Source organism: Natator depressus, chromosome 10, assembly GCF_965152275.1.
Source record: "Natator depressus isolate rNatDep1 chromosome 10, rNatDep2.hap1, whole genome shotgun sequence".
Lineage (NCBI taxonomy): Eukaryota > Metazoa > Chordata > Testudines > Cheloniidae > Natator > Natator depressus.
In genome coordinates this window covers 19,653,239-19,675,587 of record NC_134243.1, presented here as the reverse complement: position 1 = coordinate 19,675,587, position 22,349 = coordinate 19,653,239, and the positions used below count along the sequence as shown (strand labels likewise).

At 43.9% G+C, this 22,349-nt stretch overlaps 1 protein-coding gene across 1 annotated transcript in view; it reads right to left on the bottom strand.

Moving 5' to 3' along the window:
* MYH11 (myosin heavy chain 11) overlaps window positions 1-22,349 on the bottom strand; it is a 102,550-nt gene that overhangs the window by 43,904 nt on the left and 36,297 nt on the right. The window contains exons 4-5 of the mRNA XM_074965401.1: window positions 10,986-11,013; window positions 1,596-1,698 (exon numbers count right to left, since the gene is read on the bottom strand). Coding sequence (XP_074821502.1) covers window positions 1,596-1,698; window positions 10,986-11,013 — 131 coding nt within the window. The remainder of the gene's footprint in view (window positions 1-1,595; window positions 1,699-10,985; window positions 11,014-22,349) is intronic.

Here is a 22,349-nt window from a genome sequence, read left to right as displayed (position 1 = left end):
CTAAAAAAGAAAAATGCTTCATATTCTATTACCAAACCCCTGTCTGAGCCAGCCAGACCTGCATGTTGGGCCTAATGCTGCATTCCTGGTACATGGAAATCTCTTACTGAAGCGGGCCCATTATGTCTGTGATGGAGTGACTATCCCCCACTCACCCTGTAAGGGGTTTAATGCAGGCCAGATGGGCCAATTAAAACAATAAGCAGCTGATTAAGTAAGTAGGCTTAGCTGGGCAGGAATAGGTGGGGCTTATAAAGCCCAGGAGCTGCTGGGCAAAGGTGGACACTTTGAGAAGAGAGGGATGAATAAGTAGAGATGGTACTCTTCCTGAGAAGAGGGAGGAGTTTGTTAGGAACTGGTAGGCCCAGGAAGAAAAGGGGCATCTTCAGTAGGAAGAAGCCTAGGGTTATGGTAGTGAGGCTATGAAGAGAGAAAGCACAGACTGCTGAGCTGAGGGAACCTAGGCTGGAACCTGGAAAAGACAATAGCACTGGATTCCCTGACCAGCCACTGGGTGAGGGGCACAGAGGCAGTGAGTGGGAAGACTGTCTAGGACTATTGAGGTGCTAAACCTCCCTGAAGGAGGGAACATGGACATTAACATGGCTGGAGGGCTGAGCCATGAAGAGATCACTGGGGTTCCTGAGGCTGAGAGGAGCTGCAGGTGGACAGCAGAGACTGAGTGATGGTGTGCAAACCACAGATGGGAGGGATCTCAGCCTCCAGTATACCAGGAGGAGGTACCAGTCTGGTGGTGAGTGGTGCACCCTGTGACAGTGTCATAAATTTGAATTGCTACAGCTTTTATAAAATTGATGTTGGGTAAACTTTTCAAAAACCTAAAAATTGGATCAACCTCACTTCATCACACAGGTTTATGAAACATTCCTCCTCTTGTGTGAGGTAGGTAGGTCGGTTGACCTAACCCCTAGTGTAGATGCAGCTAAATTGACATGAATTCCTCCATTGAGCTAGCCTCTGCCTCTTGGGGTGGAGTAGATTCCCTACAGTGAGGGAAGAATCCTTCTGTTGCTGTTATGCTACAGAGATGTAGCTGGAATGCTGCAGCTGTGCTGCTGTAATGCTTGTAGGGTAGACATAGCCCTTATCACTCTGAAGATCACTGGGACATAGGCTCCCAAGTGCCTCGCTGCTTTTGATCTTGCTCAAATACTTTTCCCTAGTAGAGCTGAACAATATTATTTAATGGCTTTTCTACTTTTTTTTAGTTGCCAAGAGGCAAAGGTAGGGAAAATAGGGAATGTAACTCCCTGTGAAGCTCATGCAGTCCATTCTAGGCTGTAAATAGATGATATCCCCATGGAAAGCTATGAATACTCTCTTCCAGCTCAGTACATTCTGACTTTGTGCCTAAAGGGATGCCAAACAAAGTTGTTGGGTTTTTTCCATAAACATGAAACTGTGATTGTGTACTCTTAATATGTCAACTATTTGGCAAGACATGGAAGTAGCAAACATTTTGATCACTTAATTGACTTGCTGTTAACATAGCTGGCTAAGTACAGTCCTGATAAACTACAAGTTAAACAAAAAAGGAAAGCAGCAAGCTATTGAATATGGAAGAGGTCACTTACAGTGATACTGGTGTCCTTCTTGCCCTTATGCGAGGAAGCAACAAAAGCCAGGTATTGAATGACCTTCTTGGTATTTTCTGTTTTACCTGCACCAGATTCACCTCTGGGGGGAGGGGATTTAAAAGAGAAACACAGGTGACTCTTGGATTCCCTCCATGATGTGATTCGGTATGTAGGGTAAATAGTAAGAGCATGAATACTATACTAATCAAGTTCAGCATTCTACCCCAACCTGCCATCTCTTGCACACCCCACATTCTACCTGAATTCAGGATGCCACGAACGCAGTATGAGGGCCATAGCTTTGTTCTTTTTGTATCTTGACTGGCTAAGACGTCGTGCATGTTTGAAAGACTGTTCTCACTCTGGGAATATTTGAGCATTTATAAAGGGAAGGAGATAAGTCTGCAAATACTCTGAAGTGGGAAGGTGGGGGACCCAACAGCAGTGGCAAGAATCATTTGCACTCCATAGTTTATTTTAATCCTAGAGCTAATTGCTCAGATTTTTTAAAAATCTCAGATAATATGGGAATGATCTGACTCCCCTCAAAGACAGTGGTGAAACTCCCATTGAGCTTGGATCATATAGAGGCCAGGACCTAGCCCAATAAGATTGCTGTGTGCAACTCTCACAGAGGGCTCCTTGATGTGGGGAAACCCTAACTGGTGCAGTTCTAGATGGTAAAGCAACTGTGAATTGGTGCAGTGGGGCTCTATTTCCACACTGACACTCTCAATGGATTTCCAGATCAAGTTTGTTTACAAATAAAATAATGTCCTTCTCCCCCGCCTCCCCCAACAACAGCAAAATCAGCCTGGGATGTGGAAGCCAAGCTGGGTTCTTTTGGACTCCCCAGCTTTGCCTGCTAAATTTTTAATACATCTCTATAGCTCTGTTTTCAACACAGCTAAACAGATAAAAGTGAGGGGCACATCTGGCCCTGCAACTGAAACTTAGCTCACTTTACTGAGCATGTACGAGCCAGAAAAGAATCCAGCTCATTCTGCCCAGAGCTCTACTGGGCTAACTGTCAAAAGCATCAAACATTTATCTTTGGCACTAAAGTAAACACACTTGACTCCGAAATCAGACGGTTGGGAGCAGATCTGAGTGAGAGGGTACCATTTTTACATAGTCACTTTTCAGAGTTGAGCTACACTGTGAGCCCAACTATTCCTTCCCTACACCTAATGTTACTCTACCTTGCCTCTTCTAGATTCTTTTGGCCCCGGTCTCATTTTAGCAAAAGGTAGTCTACACAGCAATCCTGGAGAGTAATGGCAGCTTGTGTAGACCTATCTGAGCTAGCTTTAATCTAGCTAGCTAGCTTGGGTACTGCCAGTGAAGATGTGGTGGCATGGGCTTCAGTGTGGGCAAGCCTGCCTAGAATCCTGAGTAATTACTTGGCTTCAGCACAGGCAAGCCACCCCATGCTGCCACGGTCCATACTCCAGTACCTGTGTCAGTACTTCACGAGCTAGGTTAACACTAGTCTGGATGTATTTACATGAGCTGAGTCATACCCAGCGATTGCAGGTTAGACATAACCTAAGGTGTCCCTCTGCACTCCCCTGGCTGTTTGAAAGGGCCTTAAAGTGAGTATGAATATAATTTAAACTCCCTTTAATGCCCCTTCACGCTACCAAACCAGCATCAAGGGATCTTAGGGGCCTGATTCTTATTTAGACTTTGTTTTTTGCATTAAGTGGGTTTACAAAAGCATATACAAACTCCCATTGACATTTAGTCAGGTCCTTTGAAGTTGGACCTATTTCATAGCATCAATTATGGTTCTTTTCCTAATTAGGAAATATAATTTTTTTCTGTACAATTCCCTCCTATGGTAGGTACTCCATGATACGTGTTCTTGTTTGCAGAAGTTTAACAAAATTAACAGGCTCCTTTTCACAGGACTGGGTTAGTTTGCACAATTTAGAAGACAGATCCCTCCTTGCATGGGCTTCAGAGTTGAAACATTTCCATGTTTTATTGATAAAAAATTAAGTGTCCTGGGAATGATTCCAAGCTAAGCACACCAATTTGAAATCTTCTGCATACAGACTTTTCAAACAAATCTACCTTACAACTTTGCCTTTTGGAAAAATAAAAAACTTTCTTCTAACAAGCCCTGAGCTTTGAATGATTTCATTTAGGAAAGGTTATTTTCAGTTCATCACTACGTGAACTGCATTTCCTCTCTCCCAGGGCAACAGTGCCCATCACTGGGCTCTCTCTTAAATCCCTGGGAGTATTACCATATATGGCATCATTTTACTTGTAATTATACTATGATACAGCAGCTCTCAAGTTACTTAACATTTTGCTCTGTGCTGTCTCCTTAACCCTTTTTTCTTCCAAGCTGGCTGAACACCATCCTGTTTTCTACACATCAATTGTGAGGCTTATTTACTTTATTTTGAAGTGGACAATGAAAAGTTTAAATATGCTCCTAAATGTCAAATGCTTTTGCATGCAATAAAAAGATAGGATCAAAGCAGCAGGAAATGGAGTAAAGAGCTATTAGATCAAGTCTGGTTATAAGAGATGCATCCTCCTATCAAGAGACTGTATCTAACATGCTGCACCTGATCTTTGCTAAAAGACCATGGAGATCAACAGGTCTGATGCGCTGCTATCCATTAAGCAAAATAGGTAGCATCTGTAATCTGAAGGGAACATCATAGTTTCAAGGTTTACAGTTGATCCCACTGATTAAACATCACATATATGTGAAAACTGATATCAAACTATGGAGGGCTAAAATGGCTTGGCCCAGATTCACCCGTTCCCACCACCCTCACCTCCCCAACCATCTAGGTATTTGTAGGGTGCCTTCTGTGTTTTGCTTGTTCGACCTACTGAAATCTTGGTGGCCAGCATCTTGGATGGTGTCCTTTCTGGAACTACTGCCCTGTAGCACAATTTAGCCAAGCACTGGTCCTGCTGACCTGTCATGACATAGTATGCCAAAGAATCACCTTCCAAAACAACTGGTCCTGGGATGCCAAAAATATACTCTATTGCTGTGCCATGCCCTACAGTAGGTAAAGTAGTTGAAAGAAACTCTCTGGTACCTTGTTTTCCTCCTAGCTCTCTCCCCTCCTGGGTCTCTATAATCTTCACTTCCCTTCCCAGCACCTGGTCACTATCTCCCCCATTATAGGTTTCCAGGTGGGGCTTTGTCTGACAAGCATCTTTCAGGGTTTTAGGATTGAACCCTATACAAGGTCTACTCCACAGCAGGGCCCCTGACCTCCCTGGAGGTGCCTGGCCCTCTCTTGTGGTGGTCTATAAATCTCAGCATGTATTTCTGGATTGCTCACAAGTGGGAGTATGGGATCCTATCTCCCAAAGTCGGCCGCTGCTCTTTGATCCTGGCCCTGAAGAACTAGACAGATTGGTCATGTATCTGAGACATTCTGAAAGCGTAAATCCCACTTCTCTATAATAAAGAGGCAGCACAATAATTATAACTGCAAAGGTAGAAACCTCCTCACAGTGCGCAATAGAAACCAAATAACACCTATCTCGTGAGTCTGTGGACTACAAATGCAACATTTCATCTACCTACAATGCACATCTCCTACCCCACTTCCTTCCAATGAATTATTCTTGCCAAAGTAAAAACATATGGCTGAGTTTAGAGGCCCTGTCCGTGAAAAGCAACCATTCTTTTCTTTGCTTAGGGGCGCTGAAATTTGTACCCTCTCTAAGCCACTCTTTACCAGCCTTGTCGGTTAAGGACTCAATAGGGGAATAAAAGCACACTACTGGCCCGGGTTCTCAGCTGCATTCCAGCCTTTCTACACTAGTCCAGCAGCCGGATTGCTCTGCACCCCCATGGCTGAGCATTACACTGGGCCTATACCTCGCTCTCAGAATCTAGCTGAACTGGTGTAACAGCTCTAAGCTACTGGCATGGGTGAATGGGGATGTGGCTAGAGCTCTCTGCATTCTGGATATTCTGGCCATGTGGAAAGCCTCCTGAAGTAAGAGCAATCCCAGGGGCTGCTCTAAATTACACTGGGCGTGCTTGGCATGCTCCACACTCAAGGTACATCTTCACTACCCACCGGCTCGGCGGGTAGTGATCGATCTATCGTGTCTCATCGAGATGCGATAAATCGATCCCCAAATCAACGCCTGTACTCCACCTCGGCAGGAGGAGTAAGTGGAGTTGACAGGGGAGCTGCCGCAGTTGACTTGCCACGGTGCGGATGGCCAGGTAACTCAAACCAAGATACTTTGACTTCAGCTACGTGAATAGCATAGTGGAAGTCGCATATCTTAGTTCAAACCCCACCCTAGTGTTGCCCAGGCCTGAGAATCTGAGAGGGGTGAGGGTAATGGAAAGCTGTCTTTATTCCATACTAGCAGTGACTCTGGAGAGGCTCCAAATTGGGCCCAGTGAGCCTACCATGAAGTTTGCTCAGCATGTGTGCATGCTTGAAAGAGTCCAAGCAGCCTCAGTTCAGCCGAAAGCTCTATCCCCTGTTCTGGAGCTACACAAGGCGTCTGTGTGGGAGAGAAGCCAGGCAGAGGCATTTGCCTGCACTAGCCGTTGAATTGGCTTTGATGCCTGGTGTATGTCTGTGGTGCCTCTGGGGCTGCTGCCCAGGGGATGGTAAAGAGAGGTCACAGCCCAGCCTCACCAGCTCTTCTGGGGATTAGCTGCCATTTCCTAAACTAGACTGAAGAACAATAGCTTATAATACATAAAAATTAAAGGAAACAAATTTGTAAAATAGTAGATAGAATTGAAAGTAACATGGCTTGAATTCTCATGGGGACCATTCTAGTAGGCACCCAGGAGGGCTCTCAGTGGTTAAGATCTCAACAATTTTTTTAAATCTTGTTTTCCCAGGTTCATAACATCTAACACCTTCACTTTTTTTAACTGAATTTTTTCATGTTTTGTCTCTACTTGAAGGGTGGGTGTGTCTTAAGTTTGAGCAAACTCCCTTCAGCCAGTTGAGTTCTAGAACAGTAGGAGAAAAGAGTATGGTTAGAATTTTTCTCCTTAGTCAAAATGACTGAACCTGATGCACTCGACTGCATATTGATGTTGGTCCTAGGTGCTTAACTCCCATGGAAATGAGCCCCCTTGAAATTAAAGGAGTTAGGCACCTACTGGGATTTTCAAAAATGCCACGCCACCAATCTCTATGCTCCTAAATACCTTAAAAAATCTGGCCCATGGTTCTTACTGAGGACTAGTGCCTTTATAGTTTTTCTCCAACCTAAACAAGGGATTGGGAAATCACTTCTGAGCATGCTTATTAGGCAACCGCTATGAAATCCTACTCTCTCTCTCTGACATCTGTGTACATTTGTCCCTTCCCATCCACTCTAACCAGTTAACTCAAACTGGAGCTGCTGCTGGGACAATTGGATGAGGGTGATTGTCCAGTAAAGATCTCTTTGAAACAAGCACAGCAAAATCCCCTCCACCCCGCCCCCCCATTAAAAAAAAAAAAAACCCCAACAACCCTTTAGCATCAGAAGCAGCTCACAGGTGTGAAAAATACAGTAAATCTTTTTCATCCCAAGAATTTGCACTAAATTCTACAGATTCTAAACCTTCATTTATAGATACATAGGATACTATGCTTTCTCAGTATAAAGCTACAACCATTGCAATGTAAACCCATGTGCTACTACCTTTTAAACCCAGCCTTGCACAAAACAATCTTTAGCCAAACAGCAGAAATAGTAACAAGTAGGAACTCCTCCCCTCTCTACCTAATGCCCCTAAATGAAGTGTGGGTACCAATTAGGGTTTGAAACTATTTGTCAGAACACTGTTAATTAAAGGCATGGCTTCAATTTAAAAACAAATTATGCAATAATCCTTCTCTTGGTTGTATACACACACACTCCCCTACAGGTGTATATAACTTCTCTGATACAGCATTGTTGTTGGAACTTTATTACCTTTGCACTTCTTGAATTGTTGCACTTCAAAATGTGCAAATTTAAAAGTTGCTTTCACATATTTTTAGCCTTTAATATAAATTTTATATATTGAAATCATCTGATCTACTTAATTTTAGCAGCTAGAAACATTAGTTAACAGTCTAGAAACTCCTCAGCACCACAGTTCTTTTCAACAAGTTGACTTAAACTTTTAAAGTTGTAAAAGCCAGAACCATTTACACACTCAGAATCTGGATCTACAACTAACTGATCAAAAAAAAGAAACCATCTGAGTGGGAATGGAATAAGGAAGCCTGGTGATCCTGAGGTAACTGAACTGAATGCAGTAAGGAATGGATGCAAAGAAGGTAGCAGTTCAAATTCAGAATAGATTCACTTGAAAGATTCATTTATTTGCTCCACAAACATTTTATCTCACGAACAAAGTGAATTGGGAGGAAGTATAATTCAGGAGTGTGGAGGAAAGCTAGAGAATCCTTGATTGTGCTGTTTTATCGCAACAAACAGCAGTTACTAAGAACAAAATGCAAGCAACAGGAAACAGCTGATGTGATTGCACAAGGATGTGCTCAAAGATTTGAGAGTGAAGTGTTAAGAAAGAGATTAGATACAAGTCAGCAGTATCCTAGAGCAGAGCTAAAAAGCAATTTGGGGCTGTAGTCACAGAAGGCACTCACCACTGAGCAGGGAAGGAAGAGTCCTTTTTCTATAAGATCCTTCAGGAGTCTGCACCTTAAATAGTGTGTAGCCCATTGTACCTCAGTACCAGAATGATGGATTTGAAGGAGTTCAGAGAACAGAAATGGTTTGGTTGTTGGACTGATGAGGAAAGTTTTAGAGCCCAACATGTAGAACTTGGTTTAAAAACATGTGGGAACATGACACTGTGTATCCATTTAAAAGCTGTAAATAGTAAAGATGGAGAAGTTATTTAGAGTAGTATGAAGGAATATTACTAGCTGTGATGGGATGAAAATGAGACCTAAATGATAGGCAAGAAAGAGAGGATTTTGGAAGCAGTGTTTTGGATGTCAGAGCCAGCCGGGGCCCACCCTGTACCGGCAAGTACCTCCTTCCCCCTCCCCAGGATAACAGCGGCAGCCGGGGGCTCTGGCAGCGGTTTAAAGGGCCCTGGGCAGGACCTCCGACTGGAGCCCTGGGCCCTTTAAATCATCCCCAGAGCCCCACCACTGCTTCCCCAGGGCTCTGGTAGCAGGGCTTCGGGGATGGGGCTCCAGCCGCCACTACCGCCCCAGGCCCTTTAAATCGTCCCTGGAGCCTGCCGGAGCCCTGGGGAAGTGGCGGCAGGGCTCCGGGGATGATTTAAAGGGCCCAGGGCTCGGCCGCGGCTACTGCCCCAGGCCCTTTAAATCTCCTCTCCAGCCCCACCGCTGCTACCCCAGGGCTCCGGTAGTGGGGCTCTGGCAGCAATTTAAAGGGCCTGGGGCTCCAGCCGCTGCTGATAACGCACTAGAAGTTACAGTTCTTCAAAAATATTTTAGCTTTCCTAGTGTGTTTGAACTAAATGCAGCTATCAGGAGCTATGCACTGCTTTAAAGCAAAGGCAACGATCTTGCCAGCACACAAGAATTACTCTAAGCATCTGGAAAATCAGCTGCTGTAGTTGTAGAATGGCACAGAGGGCACAAATCAATCTGTGAGATCCAATAAAGAATCCATTTCCTTTCCATTGGGTTGTGTGAAATCTAACAACTTGATCCAACTTTGTCAGTCAGGATGAAGAAACATTAGATTTGCTGCACATACAGGACATGTACTATGACTTTCAGAAATGCAAGCCTTAACAAAAAGGCATGGCTTATTAAGAGATTTCTCCCATAAAAATGCAGACCTTCAAGAGTGAAAACAGGAAGAGATGAGACACAAATGGAAAAATAAACCTAAAGCACAAGAATGGAAGGAGCAAGTACTCATCATAAATTTAGGCTCTGTTAAAGTGACAAGTCTTGTCCTGGGAAAATGAAGTAAATGGACAGTTTATAGTGCCTCATTAATATTCTAAGCATTGTAGTGTTTTTTTTTTTAAAGACATCCAGGGCCACATTCTCAGCTGCTGTAAATCTGTGTTGCTCTACTGCAGTCTGTGCCAGTTGAGGGTCTGGCCCATAATTTTAGTGTTTCTTAGACATAGCATAAAACTGTTCCAATGAGTAATTCTCCTCACCTTCCAGGGTCTGAGGCACTGTGGGTCAATGCAGCTTGTTCTAAAACCAGGATCGAGGTACATGGTCATAGACCCAAGAGATCACACGTTGACTGAGTGACCTCCCACAGAGAGGGTTTGAGTATGACTTCACTGTATGATCTTGACTTCCCTCCAGCTCCTAATATAATCACCATCTTTTGCAGCTTATGATGATTTTTATTTATGAACCACATCCCCATCCCCACTTCCACTGAGACTAAGTGGGTGCTACCTAACAAACACAAAATCTAATGCAATAAAAACATTCTCTCTGACATTCAAGCAACTAAAGCCAATTGAGGGGCTGCACCCTGATAAAAGGGAGGAGGAGGAGCAGGTCACAGATATGGAATCAAATCTAAAACACCTGTGCTTAAGTCTTAACATGTTTTGTTAAACAGGGGCAAAGAACAAGCAGAGGGGTTGCAGAGTGCAGTATGTTCCACACAGTAAGGCCCACCTTCCAACCAAGGCTCAACCATCAAATCTCTAAAAGCAGGTGCTACCTGAGTGCAGACACTCATCAGGCCAAGGCTCAAAGAGGAGGTTTTGAGAACAGCCAAGGCTTAGACTAATTGGAGCTTTTAAAAACTGTGTCAGCTCCAAGTCACATTTCTACTCTCTTGGAAGGCAATGTAAAGAATGCAGAGCAGCTATGCTATGGTCAGAGTCACTGAGCCCACTGAATTAACATGCTGATGCATTCTGCATAGACTCCAAGCAACTGAGGAGCCCTGCTACTAAAGTTACTGATGATCAAGCCTCAAGGGCTTGTGCTGTTCTTGGGAGTTCTTTTCAGGACAGATCCTGTTATAGCCAACACCAGTAGGGGGCAAAATCAACAAAAAAACATGCACGTTACTCACATATCTCTGTACTGACACCTGACTTGGGACTTTCCATTAAGCTACTACGAGCAAAAAATGGAATGGACACTAGCAAATGTCCATGAGGCTTTGTGTTCCTAAGGGTTTCCTAAACACAGAATTTACCCACCTACGCTCCTCACAAGTCCTTCTGTAAGCTCTGAATTTTCTGAACTTCAGAAGATCATTGAAATTATTGGTGACATGCTTCCTCCTGCAAATACAACTGCTTTATAATCTGATCAATTTAAAAATAGTTAAATGCCTTTCACTGAAGGCAGGATCCGAAGCCCATGGATGATGAAGGGACTCTATCCACTGGCTTCAATGGGCTTTAAGTCAGGCCCTGAACCAAGATAAACATCAGATTCTACTTACGTGCACAGAATGGACTGGTCTTCTCGATCTGTGAATAAAGAGAAAAATCCATTCATTAAACAAGAAAAGTTGCACACTGACAGAGCTATTTGTATTGACCAAGAATTCTTTTGAACAAACAGGACCTGCCTGGACCTCCAAACTCTGATGATACAGTCAGTCAAAAATGTTGGGATCACATCTCGGGCAATCTGTCCTAGTGTTAAACTAAGTGTCCCTAACACCAGGATTCTGTACAAAAAGAACAAAAGGTTAAATATTCAAACACCTTTTTAAAATTTAATTAGAGATGAACTGTAATGATACTCTCTAGAGAGGATCATAGCACTGGAAAAGAAGTTTGTACTACACTTACCAATAAAAGCCTCCTAACGAGACTAAGTGAATGACCCAATAGATAAGCCACTCAAAGCTAAAATGCTAGTAGATCAGTAGCTTTAGAAGCTGAAGCTCTGGTAGTATAGGAACTATAAAAGTTGGGAAGTGCAAATAGCCTAAGTAAAGTGCTCTTTCAGCTCCGCTGCAGCTCGAGAGGAGATTTCTACCATGAGCGATGAGGACTGTGAGGGAGTGGAAAAGCAGCAGAATGAATGGTAAAGGCTCTGGGGAAAGGCCAGGAAAATATGCACGAGACTGAGGAGCATCAGGGAGCAGAGAAGACCATAGAAGGGGTTGAACAGGGAGCACAGAAGAGAGTTAAGAGTGATTTTAGGGGTTGGAAGTAACAGTAATGGTCTGGTCTAGGGCAAGAAGGGGACACTGAATTAAATTGAAAAGTATAAGAAAAAATGTCAAGGGTGCTTAGTAGGGCCAGAGGCAAACAGGGTAGTTGGAGAGGGCTTTACTCTACAACAAACCCTGGAAATCACCTATCCAAAGTTAAATTCAAAAGAAACTGTGGCTAGGAGAAACCCCAAAGCAAAGTAAAAAATGAAAGCCACCCCGGTGGTGGTTGTGCCCAGGGAACCACCACAGTATCTGTACTGGACAAACCTGAACTTCAGATTTCACAAATGCAAACTGAAGAACAAACCAGAAGTGATCCCAAAGAAATGCAGTCTAGCATTTCAACAGCTTATCTGGGAAAACCTTATCTCAGCCTGATAAGATACAGTAGGAAGTGCTGAGTGTCCCTAGCTCTCAACAATTCAATTGAAGTTGTGTTGTGCTGAGCCCTCTCAAGATGTACTGATGAACTTACAGTTGGACCCTGATCCACCCTAATCGGAATACCAGAAACTCCCATTGTCTTCAACTGAAGTTACTGGTACCCCAAGGGGAAAGAATCAGGGCCCAGGGCCTGTCTTTGTCATCTTTCAGTCTCCTACTCTTCTGCAACTGTTTGAAGATCGAACATCACATTTTAGCATTTTGTAGGGTTCCCATCTGCAGTCACCTGCGTTCTAGGATAAACATTCTGCCAACTTGTGAATGGGCATCATGTCATTAAAACAAATACCCATGAAGTCTATTGACCCAAATATGATTGTTGATATGTTTCCAGTCAGGAATATTGGAAGAGCTATTCATTCTGACATTTAGAGCCCATAATTCAGGGGAGAGGTAATCATAAATATTCTCTGTGCTGAGTTACTTTTAAAAACTGAAAAATAACGTATAGGATCATGTTAGGCAAAATTCTGGTAACCGTGAATCATGTCAGATGCTGTTGCTGGTCATTGGTGGCAAGAATAATTTCACTGAGGGCTCAACTCCCACTAGTCTTCTCTGTGGTAGGCCCCCAAGGAACAAGCCAACTTCCTTGACAGATTTCACATGAGCTCTGGCTGTTGATTCTGAGCAGAATCCTCAAATACACCTCAAATCCCAATTTTGCTAAGAAGTAGGCCAAAGAATATTCATTGATCAGCTTCCACCATGTAGAAGTACAGCTATGGGGTGCATATTTCTCTGCAGTGGAGTCCAACAGAATTGCCTATATTGCCCTCAACATACCCATAATGCTTATAGCTCTGCAGGCAGACAATGGCTTTGATCAAATCTCCATTCTTCAGGGCTTCAGCTAGTTGCCCATAAGGGTCAGGTAAGAATTTTTTCCCCATGATACAGGTGTATTCTTTCCCCCTCCTCAACTCCCCCCCCCTCCCCCCTCCTTAGAAATACCTGAGATTGGCCACAGCTGCAGATGGGAACCCTGGGTAGGGCTGACTGGTTCTCTGAGGAAGTACAGAGACTTCTCTTTGTTACTTGCCTGGTTGGTGGGTCTTGCTCACATGCTCAGAATTAAACTGATTACCAGATGTGGGGTCATGAAGGAATTTTCCTCCAGGACAGATTGGCAGGGACTTTTTTTTTTTTTTTTTTTTTTTTGGCCTTCCTCTGCAGCATGGGGCTTGAGTCACCCACTAGGACCAGCTGGGCATCTCTCTCAGAATCAATTCCCTGGCATTTGCAGGGTCCTCAAACATTGCTGGCATCTTGGTCTCTCTAGCTGTGGCACACAACAGTTCAGTCTCTTGAGGACTGAAGTGCTCTAGTTTAACTAAAGTAATTGGGCTCAATATAGGGGTAACCAGATGAAATATAATGGCCTGTGATATACAAGAAGTCAGATACTAGATGATCTAAAGGTCCCTTCTGGCCTTAAGCTCTATGACTATTATTTTGTAGCACCCACTGGATCTGCTGCTCCCACTGGCTGGGAACTGCGGCCAATGGGAGATGCGGGGACAGCACCTGAGGGCGGAGGCAGTGCACAGAGCCACCTGCTGCGCCTCCATCTAGGAGCAGCTGGGACAGATTGCCACTTGTGGGGAGCCATCCGAGGTGAGTGGCCCCCAGATCTGGCACCCTGCGCCCCAAGCCAACTCCTGCATCCAAACTCCCTCCCAGAGCCCATGCTCAGCACCCCATCTCGTGCCCCAATCCCCTGCTGGCCCCACACCAACCAGACTATAACCGGCATTTCAATGAAGATTGAAAATGCTGGTTTATAGAGCTTTCCAATTGGTGAAGTGACAGATAAAATAGCTTTTACTGTATATACAGTACTATTCCAATTGCCCACAAAGTCTCTGTATAGAATTTAACATGTCATTGGTTTAGCATCAAGGTAGGCCCCTATAATCAATGGACACTTCCTAATAAACTTAGGGCCAAATCCTAAAGTCTTTTCCCAGTTTCAATTGGTTCCTTATTCAGGCAAAACTCCCATTAAGGTCAATGGGAGTTTTGCCTAAGTAAAGGCTTCAGAATCTGACCTATAGAATTTACAGTAAAAATTTATAAGAGCCAGGTATGTTCACACTGAGTAGGACCTTTCTCTGTGAGTAGCCACTGATTTTTAGGGGGAATGCTTGCAGAGTAACCTACTGCTTAGCACGAGTTAGGATCTCTGAATCCGGTCATAAAACAGTAGCTTGCAGAAACAAAACATGATGATGAAATGCTCCAGTGCAACATAAAGCTATTTTAAAAATGAGCAATTGCTGAGACAAAATTAGTTCTTAATTCAGTTTCTCAAAATCAAGCGGTTTTCCTGCTAACCATAGATTTGTGCTTTAATGCAAGGAAGTTATTTGTCAGATTCTACATCACTAGTTATAAGCAGTCAAATAACACAATTACAGGAAAAGGTGGATAGCAATTTTTAGATTCCTGAAGGTGTAGCACTCAATATTTTTTAGAGATCTGTGACATTTTGATAGAATCATTTGACATTGCTAACAGAAACTGGCTTGTTTTAACTATGGGAAATCCTGTTCTCATTTAGGAAGACAAATTATCATGCAATAAAAGTATATTTATAGGACTGTGTACCTAGTGCATGAATCACTGTCTTCAAGACTTCTCTTTAAACACTTCTTTAAACATTTTTTTAATCCTGTGACGGGGTTTCTAGCGTGTAACCTGAACTGTGGGACCGCTAAGCCCTCTGTCTCACCAATGTTGGCTCTGTCTTGCACTATGATCCTGTTGGCAAGCTACAAACCTCTGGCAGGTATTGTACACAGATATCCACAGTCAGGGACACACCCAACTGAGTTAGATGAATGCTTCTCCCAGCCACTCATGAACCAACAATAGAGAGGCTCCAGACAATTCTCCCCAGCCTTGCACCCCAGAACTATACCATCTTGCTCTAGTCAAAAGCCTGACCAGTGTAAGTTCATTACCCAGTCCGCCTCTCCCCCGATTTGGAGAGGATACACACAAACCTTTGTAAACTGAGCCAAGGACTTCAACCAAAACACACTGTTTGTTTTTAGATGAAATACAAAACAGATGTATTGACTACAGAAAGATAGATTTTAAGTGATTATAAGTAGTAAGCATAGAGATTAAAGTTGGTTACCTAAGAAATAAATGTAAATTTGCAGTCTGAGTTCTATAATCTAAACATGACTTGAATCAAGCAGTTTGTCACCGTGATAGATGGTACAAACAGGTCACAGATCTTCAGTACACAGGCTCTAACTCCCCTCCAGCCCAGGACAACCGTCCCTAGTTCAAAGTCTTTGTCCTCCAGACATGTTTCCAAGTGTTGAGTTGTGGGGGGAATGAAGCAAGTCATGATGTCACTTCCCCTCTTTTATAGTTTTTTCCAGCTTGCTGGAAAGATCTATGCTTTTGACACGGGGGTCTTCCCCCATTGGTAAAGCATTGTCTATGTGCTCTCTCTGAGAAGTCTTCTGGGATGGTCACTGGGAAAGTGAATTCCCTTTAATAGGCCATCAGCACATCTGGCTACTCCATTTCTGTACCTGAAAGGTTGGTTGTGGGTGTCCCCACCTCACAACATAGTTCAGTAACACACACATGTAGCAAAAGTTCCTAATTTCACATACAATGATAGCACATACAATCCACTAGGACATTAATGTTCAACAGATGAGGTTTTTCAAAATGATACCTCGCAAGGCATACTTTGTACAAAACATATCAATTATATGACAGTGGTAAATATGGGGGTTCCAGGGTGTTGCTTTGAGGTACAGAGTGCTGCACATCCCCTTTAATTATGTATGCTTTGCTACTAGGTTACCAACACTGGGTGCTAATTCATACCATATCTAATTAATCAAAGCTTTCTCTACTATATACATATTGTGACAGGGTTGGGCCAGATGGCTACGGGAGAGTGAGAGAAGATAGATATATTAGCCCCAGGTTAAGTAGGTCCCTTTTCCCTGGGTAAGGTAACAGGGAAGGTTCCAGAACAAACAGGAACTTTATGGAAACAATTAAGGTAGTCAGGCTGATTAGAACACCAGCAGCCAATCAAGAAGCTGCTAGAATCAATTAAGGCAGGCTAATCAGGGCACCTGGGTTTAAAAAGGCTCTCACTCCAGTTAGTGAGGGGTGCTTAAGGAGCTAGGAGTGAGAGGACGTGCCGCTGGAGGACTGAGGAGTACAAGCGTTAACAGACATCAGGAAGAAGGTCTTGTGGTGAGGACAAAGAAGGTGTTGGGAGGAGGCCATGGGGAAGTAGCCCAGGGAATTGTAGCTGTTGCACAGCTGTTCCAGAAGGCACTCTACGCAGCTGCAGCCCACGGGCCCTAGGCTGCAACCCGGGGTAGAGGGCGGGCCCAGGTTCCCCCCAAACCTCCCAACTCCTGATCCAACACAGGAGGTTCCACCAGAGGGGAAGGTCTCTAGGCTGTTCCCTGACCCACATGGTGGATCGGCAGAGACTATAGGGATTGTTCTTACTCTTTTTTTTCCCCCATGCTGGCCAGTGATAAGGTTATCTGATTGTATGGCAGATTTGAGCCATGAAAGTGGCCAAACTGGGGGCTACTGTGAATCTCTGAGGCAAGCAAAATCCACCAATAAGCAGAGGACCCACCAAGGTAGAGGAGGAACTTCATCACAATATATATATAAAAATGTGGCAAAATAGGGTGAATTTAGCCTCTTAAGTTTGTACGATTGTAAACCGACTTCCATATCACAAGTCTAGAAATGGTTGTGGTTGATTCTACTTATCATAAAATGATATTAAGAGTCTGCTCCCATTCCTTCAGTGGTGTAGGATCAGATCCTACAACAATAATAGTCCTTTTCTTCATTGAATACTCATGCTGTAAGTAGCGTACTTTAAAAGCTTTAGTTTGTAGATTGGTACAAACTAAATAGCTACATTTATTTTACTAAGAAGTTGGTTACTAGAAGGTAATATGATAGGGTCCTCTCAAAATGCTCTTGACCAGGGGAGTAGTGAGCCATCTTCATTGGACTAAAACTTCTAAGTAGGGCTGAGTTGGACTTCTTTTAAGTTGGAGATAGAATTTTTGCTAAAAATAGACTTGTGCATAAACCAAAGCATTTGGTATGTATTGATGATCGCATCATAAAGCCATAAATACCCTAAAGAAAACAGAACAGTAACTCCTAGATACAGAGCTTCCAATGGAATTTCTGAGCCCTGGGGACATGAGAAAATACTCGGATGGGATAAGGCAGCCCAAGATTTTCTAACCACTTCTCTTTTCTTATCCATTTCTGCTCTTGTTCTTCTCCCCATTTTCCCTTCTCTCTCAATCCTTTCAACTGCTAAACAGCAGTACTTAATTCCACCTTTTAGTAGTGCCCTGCTCTCAGTAAAGACTGTGTCCCTCACTCACCATTGACCGTTCTCTCTGCTCTCTCAATACTGTAATAATCATGGTTGATAACAGTAGTGTCTGAGGGCCACCAAGAGTGGGCCCCATTGTGCTAGAATAGCAGATTATCCCTTCCACAGAGAGTTTATGGTCTAAATAGACAAGATGGACACAGGCTGGGGGAAGGGGTAGAACACACCAGCTGAGTGAACAATGTGTGATGGCAGTAAACATCATGTTAGTTCCACAGTTATTTGGGTGGGTAAGTGGAGGGGGTTAGTAAGGAGGAGATAAGCTAAATACACATAGAAAGGAAGGGGGTATGGGGCAACAGAGAAGAAGGTGAAGTGGGTCAAGTAGGTGAAGAGACTGAGGCAGAGAGTTGGAGCAAGCAGCTACTCAGCACAGGGCAGAGACAGTCCAGTCAAAACTGTAGAAAGTTCTCAATCTCCAGAGGCACTTGCTTTGGCTGCTTCTGCATCTGCCAGCCAAAGACTTTGGCTGGGTCCTCTCAATGGTTTTCCGCTAAGACTGCCTGTGGGTGGGGGAGCAGGGTGGGAGAGACACCACCTGGGTCCCAGTGTCCCCAGAGTCTGTGTGGGGTCTTGCACCTGGGGGTGCAGCAGTCCCTGCTTTGACTGCTTCTGCATCTACCAGCTGGAGTCTGGCTGACCCAAGCAGACTGTAACCTCTGGGTGTTCTTTTACTGCCCTGATGGACATCAGCAGAAATGTCCTGAGTTCCCAGCTCTGCTCTGGGTGTAATTTATGTGTCAATCGGAGAGTACAAAGTGAAGCAGAGACCATACAGCAGCTCAGGCTTCTCAGAGGTACACCCCATAAGCTAGCATTGGTGTGTATGTCACCACCTGAGTTGGAATGTTGTGAGAAGAGACTTATTGGCATTGAGGGGAACTTGCACAAGGCACCCATAGAATCCTGTTCACTCACATGCACTGGCCCCCAGGATTTATCCCCATCTTCCCCTCCTCCCACCTGGCAGCCATACAAAGTCATTAGGCTTTCAGCTCCATCTCATTGACCCATGCATTCTCTGAATCCTGCTAATCCTCTTACTGACAAACTAATCGTGAACATGCATGAACAGAGGTTTCCAAAGATAATTCCAAAGAGGTTTCCAAAGATACAAATACCAATAGATTGCACATCAGCTGTTCTAACAAATGGCAAAAGTTAAGGATGAACGAAGTGAGAGAGCCTGTTAAGAGCCATCCTTTCGTTTGAATTAATGGTCAGACCTCAACATGTCTTGTCCTTCAAATAATGTCTCATTTAGTTTTTAGAATTATCCACTTTGGTTGCTATTTCTGCCGCGGATAGCAAGCAGGGCCGTCCTTAGGCATACGCGGCTGCATAGGGCACCTGAAAATTTGGGACAGTACTTCATGCATCCGATGAAGTGAGCTGTAGCTCACAAAAGCTTATGCTCAAATAAATCTGTTAGTCTCTAAGGTGCCACAAGTACTCCTTTTCTTACTGGGTCTTAGTGTCTACCCTCCCGCCTCTTCCTATCCCTGTTCTGACCCTTCCTGCAGGCTCCCACCACAACTGGCTGCTGCAGCCTGGTGAGTCTTCCTCCACAGGGGATCTAGTAATTTAAAAGTGAAAAAGCCTGCCAGACTTATTAGCACAACAGTGAAACTGTTAAAGAGCCGTTTCAGAGTAACAGCCATGTTAAGTGGTAATGAAGCCATTTAACAGGCATTTGCCAACCCCCAGGTATATACTGTCAGTTTCTGAATTTACTGACAAAAACAGTGGCGCATTACTATAATATTTACTCAGAACATGTTAGTCTACAGGACCTTGGTTTAAAATTTGCTTTAAAAATATTTAATTAGTGAGTTGGTAAAGATTATAAAATAACATCTCTAAAAAATCCTTGCATAGATTTTTTTAGATGCACAATCATCTATAGCCTTAAATGCCTGGGTCTTCAGACATATAGTTTTTTAAATAAATCCTTCAAAAGACCACCCTTATCTAAAATACACATTTTTAATTACTATAGTTAAAAACAAACTTGGTTCCAAAGTTTTCCTGTCCTTTCTGTCCATCCCCTTCTTTTTTCACCCCCCCCCCCCCGCCTCCCAACCCCACCCAGTGAAGAGAGCCCTTAAAGGGACAGGTTTCAGAGTAACAGCCGTGTTAGTCTGTATTCGTAAAAAGAAAAGGAGTACTTGTGGCACCTTAGAGTGGGGTGGGAGGAAGTTTTGTTTCATGGTCTCTGTGTGTATATAATGTCTTCTGCAGTTTCCACGATATGCTATGCATCCGATGAAGTGAGCTGTAGCTCACGAAAGCTCATGCTCAAATAAACTGGTTAGTCGCTAAGGTGCCACAAGTACTCCTTTTCTTTTTTCTTAAAGGGACAACAACTGTTTCCTTCAAGAGAGCTGGACAAAGAGTTTCCCTTTCTTTACTTCTGACTATCTGATGAATTAGTTTTAAGAGAACGCTCCAGCAAAATCAGTACCTAGTAAGATATAAACTCCTTTGTTATGCCTAAAATCTTTGGAAACATATTTTTTAAAAAGAAAAGGAGTACCTGTGGCACCTTAGAGACTAACAAATTTATTTGCGCATAAATAAATGCTACAGCTCACTTCGATGAAATTTCATAAACATGTCTATTGTTAGGGAGATCACACAAAGTAAATTAGTGTTCCCTTTTTCTAAAAACAATGAAAATTGTTATGAACACAGGAAAAGTCTGTGACTGATTAGTTTAAAATAATGTCTTTGTTTCAGTGAGTTAAATATGTAGTAATCTGGAATGATTACTTTATGAAGGTTTAAGAGTACATTTAAAATATAAAACCATCTTAGCAATACTAATTTAAGAAAATGTAAAACAGAGAAGAGCTGCACCATGTATCCCATAGTATTCAGCAAGACAGCTGACTCGCCCTTACTACAAAGTTTTTGCAAATAAATCTCTGACAAACCTCAGGGCATATATATTAAAAAAAAAAAAACCAACAACCTATGATGGATATTTTTTTTATTCCAAAATTCAGTACTTTTAATTAGGTTCCTTCTGCATGTCCAGTCTTCACCATCTGGCATGCAGTGGAAAACATGCTTCATTTGCTTTAGAAAGAAATTGCAGGAGAGTGGTTCCTTCCCCCCTGCCCCCTCAATATCATTTGCTTCATTTGGGTTCAGGGATTTGGCTGGAAGAGGGTGAGCAGGGTGGGGGAGGGAAGAGGGTGGGGAGACAGTGGGGAGAGGGGAGGGCCTGGGTGGAGTGGGGCGGGGGCCTGGGCGGAGCAGGAGTGGAGTATGGGAGGGGCTGCAGGCAGAAGAGGTGGGCTGGGGAGCTAGCCTCCCCAAGCGGCAACTTCACCCATCACTCATGATAGTAGGTAAGAGCGAGTCGGCTCCCACGCACCCAGTGCGCACTGCAGTCTCCTTAGGTAGGGGTCATATTCTGCTGCCTCGTCCTCCCCCCCCCCCCCGGGGCTGCCATTGGGCATAAGGGCGTAGGGCCCAAAATATCCTAAGGTCAGCCCTGATAGCGAGAGTACTTATACTCACTGCCCTGTTGTGAGAATACTTATACATGTGCTTAATTTTACTCATGCAAGTAGTTCGACTTGAGGGTACTACGCATGCAAGTACTTAAAATACATATGTGTTTACAGGATCTGGGCCTGTGTTTTTAAAAAAAATCCAAAATATTTCTTCCAGGGCCCAATGGCCTTTTGGTTCATAGCCTTTGTTCTTGGATTTGACATTAACTCAAATAATCTTGCTATAACCATCCTCGGTATTCCCTTCAGAATTGTGGGGACTTTATTTAAGTCTTAGTCTCCTCCCCCCCCCCCCCCCCCAGCGAATACAGACCCAGTTTTGTGCCCTAAAACAGAGGTCTCCAAACTGTGTGGTGTGCCGCCCTCAGGGGGCGCAGAGGAGTGTATGTGTGTGTGTGCGCGCTGGGGCCTGGGCCAGCCCTTATGGGAGCATCACAGTGCCACCCAGCTCCGCTCCTGGCTCTTGGTCCTGGCTGCCGGCCCCACACCTGGGGCTCCGGCCCCACCCCCCAGTTGTGGCTCCAGCCTCAGCCCCATTACCCCATCCCCATCCGTCCCCGTCCCCCTTGAGCTGTGGCTCGGCTCTGGGGGGTGGGTGGGTGTGTATGTGTGCACAAAGACAGGGATAAGGGGAGGGCACAAGGTAAAAAGTTTGGGGACTACTGCCCTAAAATCATCTCCACCCCTACCAGTCTTTCTGAAAACCCAAGTTGTTTTCTCTAGAAGCTATTGAGCTGTTTTATTGATATGCCTTCAGTCTGTTTGTAACTCTTGTGTGCCCCAAGGTTCTCAATAGACCAGTTAGTTCTGCTTAATCACAAACATGATCTGATGGTTTTTCACAAGGAAGCAGCAAGTTGGCAGCTTTACCATAAAAGGAGAAAACCGACTGAAGCTGTGATCAGACATTGGCTTCTTTACATTTATACTGGCTACACTGCCTAAAGGGGATGTGTCTGATGCAGTCCCATGAAAGTCACAGCAGGAAGATGGCTTTTCATCTGCAGCCCCCTTTCACCATTTTAACTTGTATGAATCTAATAAAAACTTTAAAGGTGCAGGTTCTCTCCCTCCCTCTTCCCCCACTTATTAACTAGTTTATTTTCTTTCATTATTTTTAACCCAAGCTTTCCAAGCAATACAGTTTTTAAAATTGTTTATTTCATGGCTTTTTACATCAAAGAAACAAGGTTCTGGAGTTGGCAGGAGGCTGTAATAGATTCTCTTCATCTTTGATTCTTA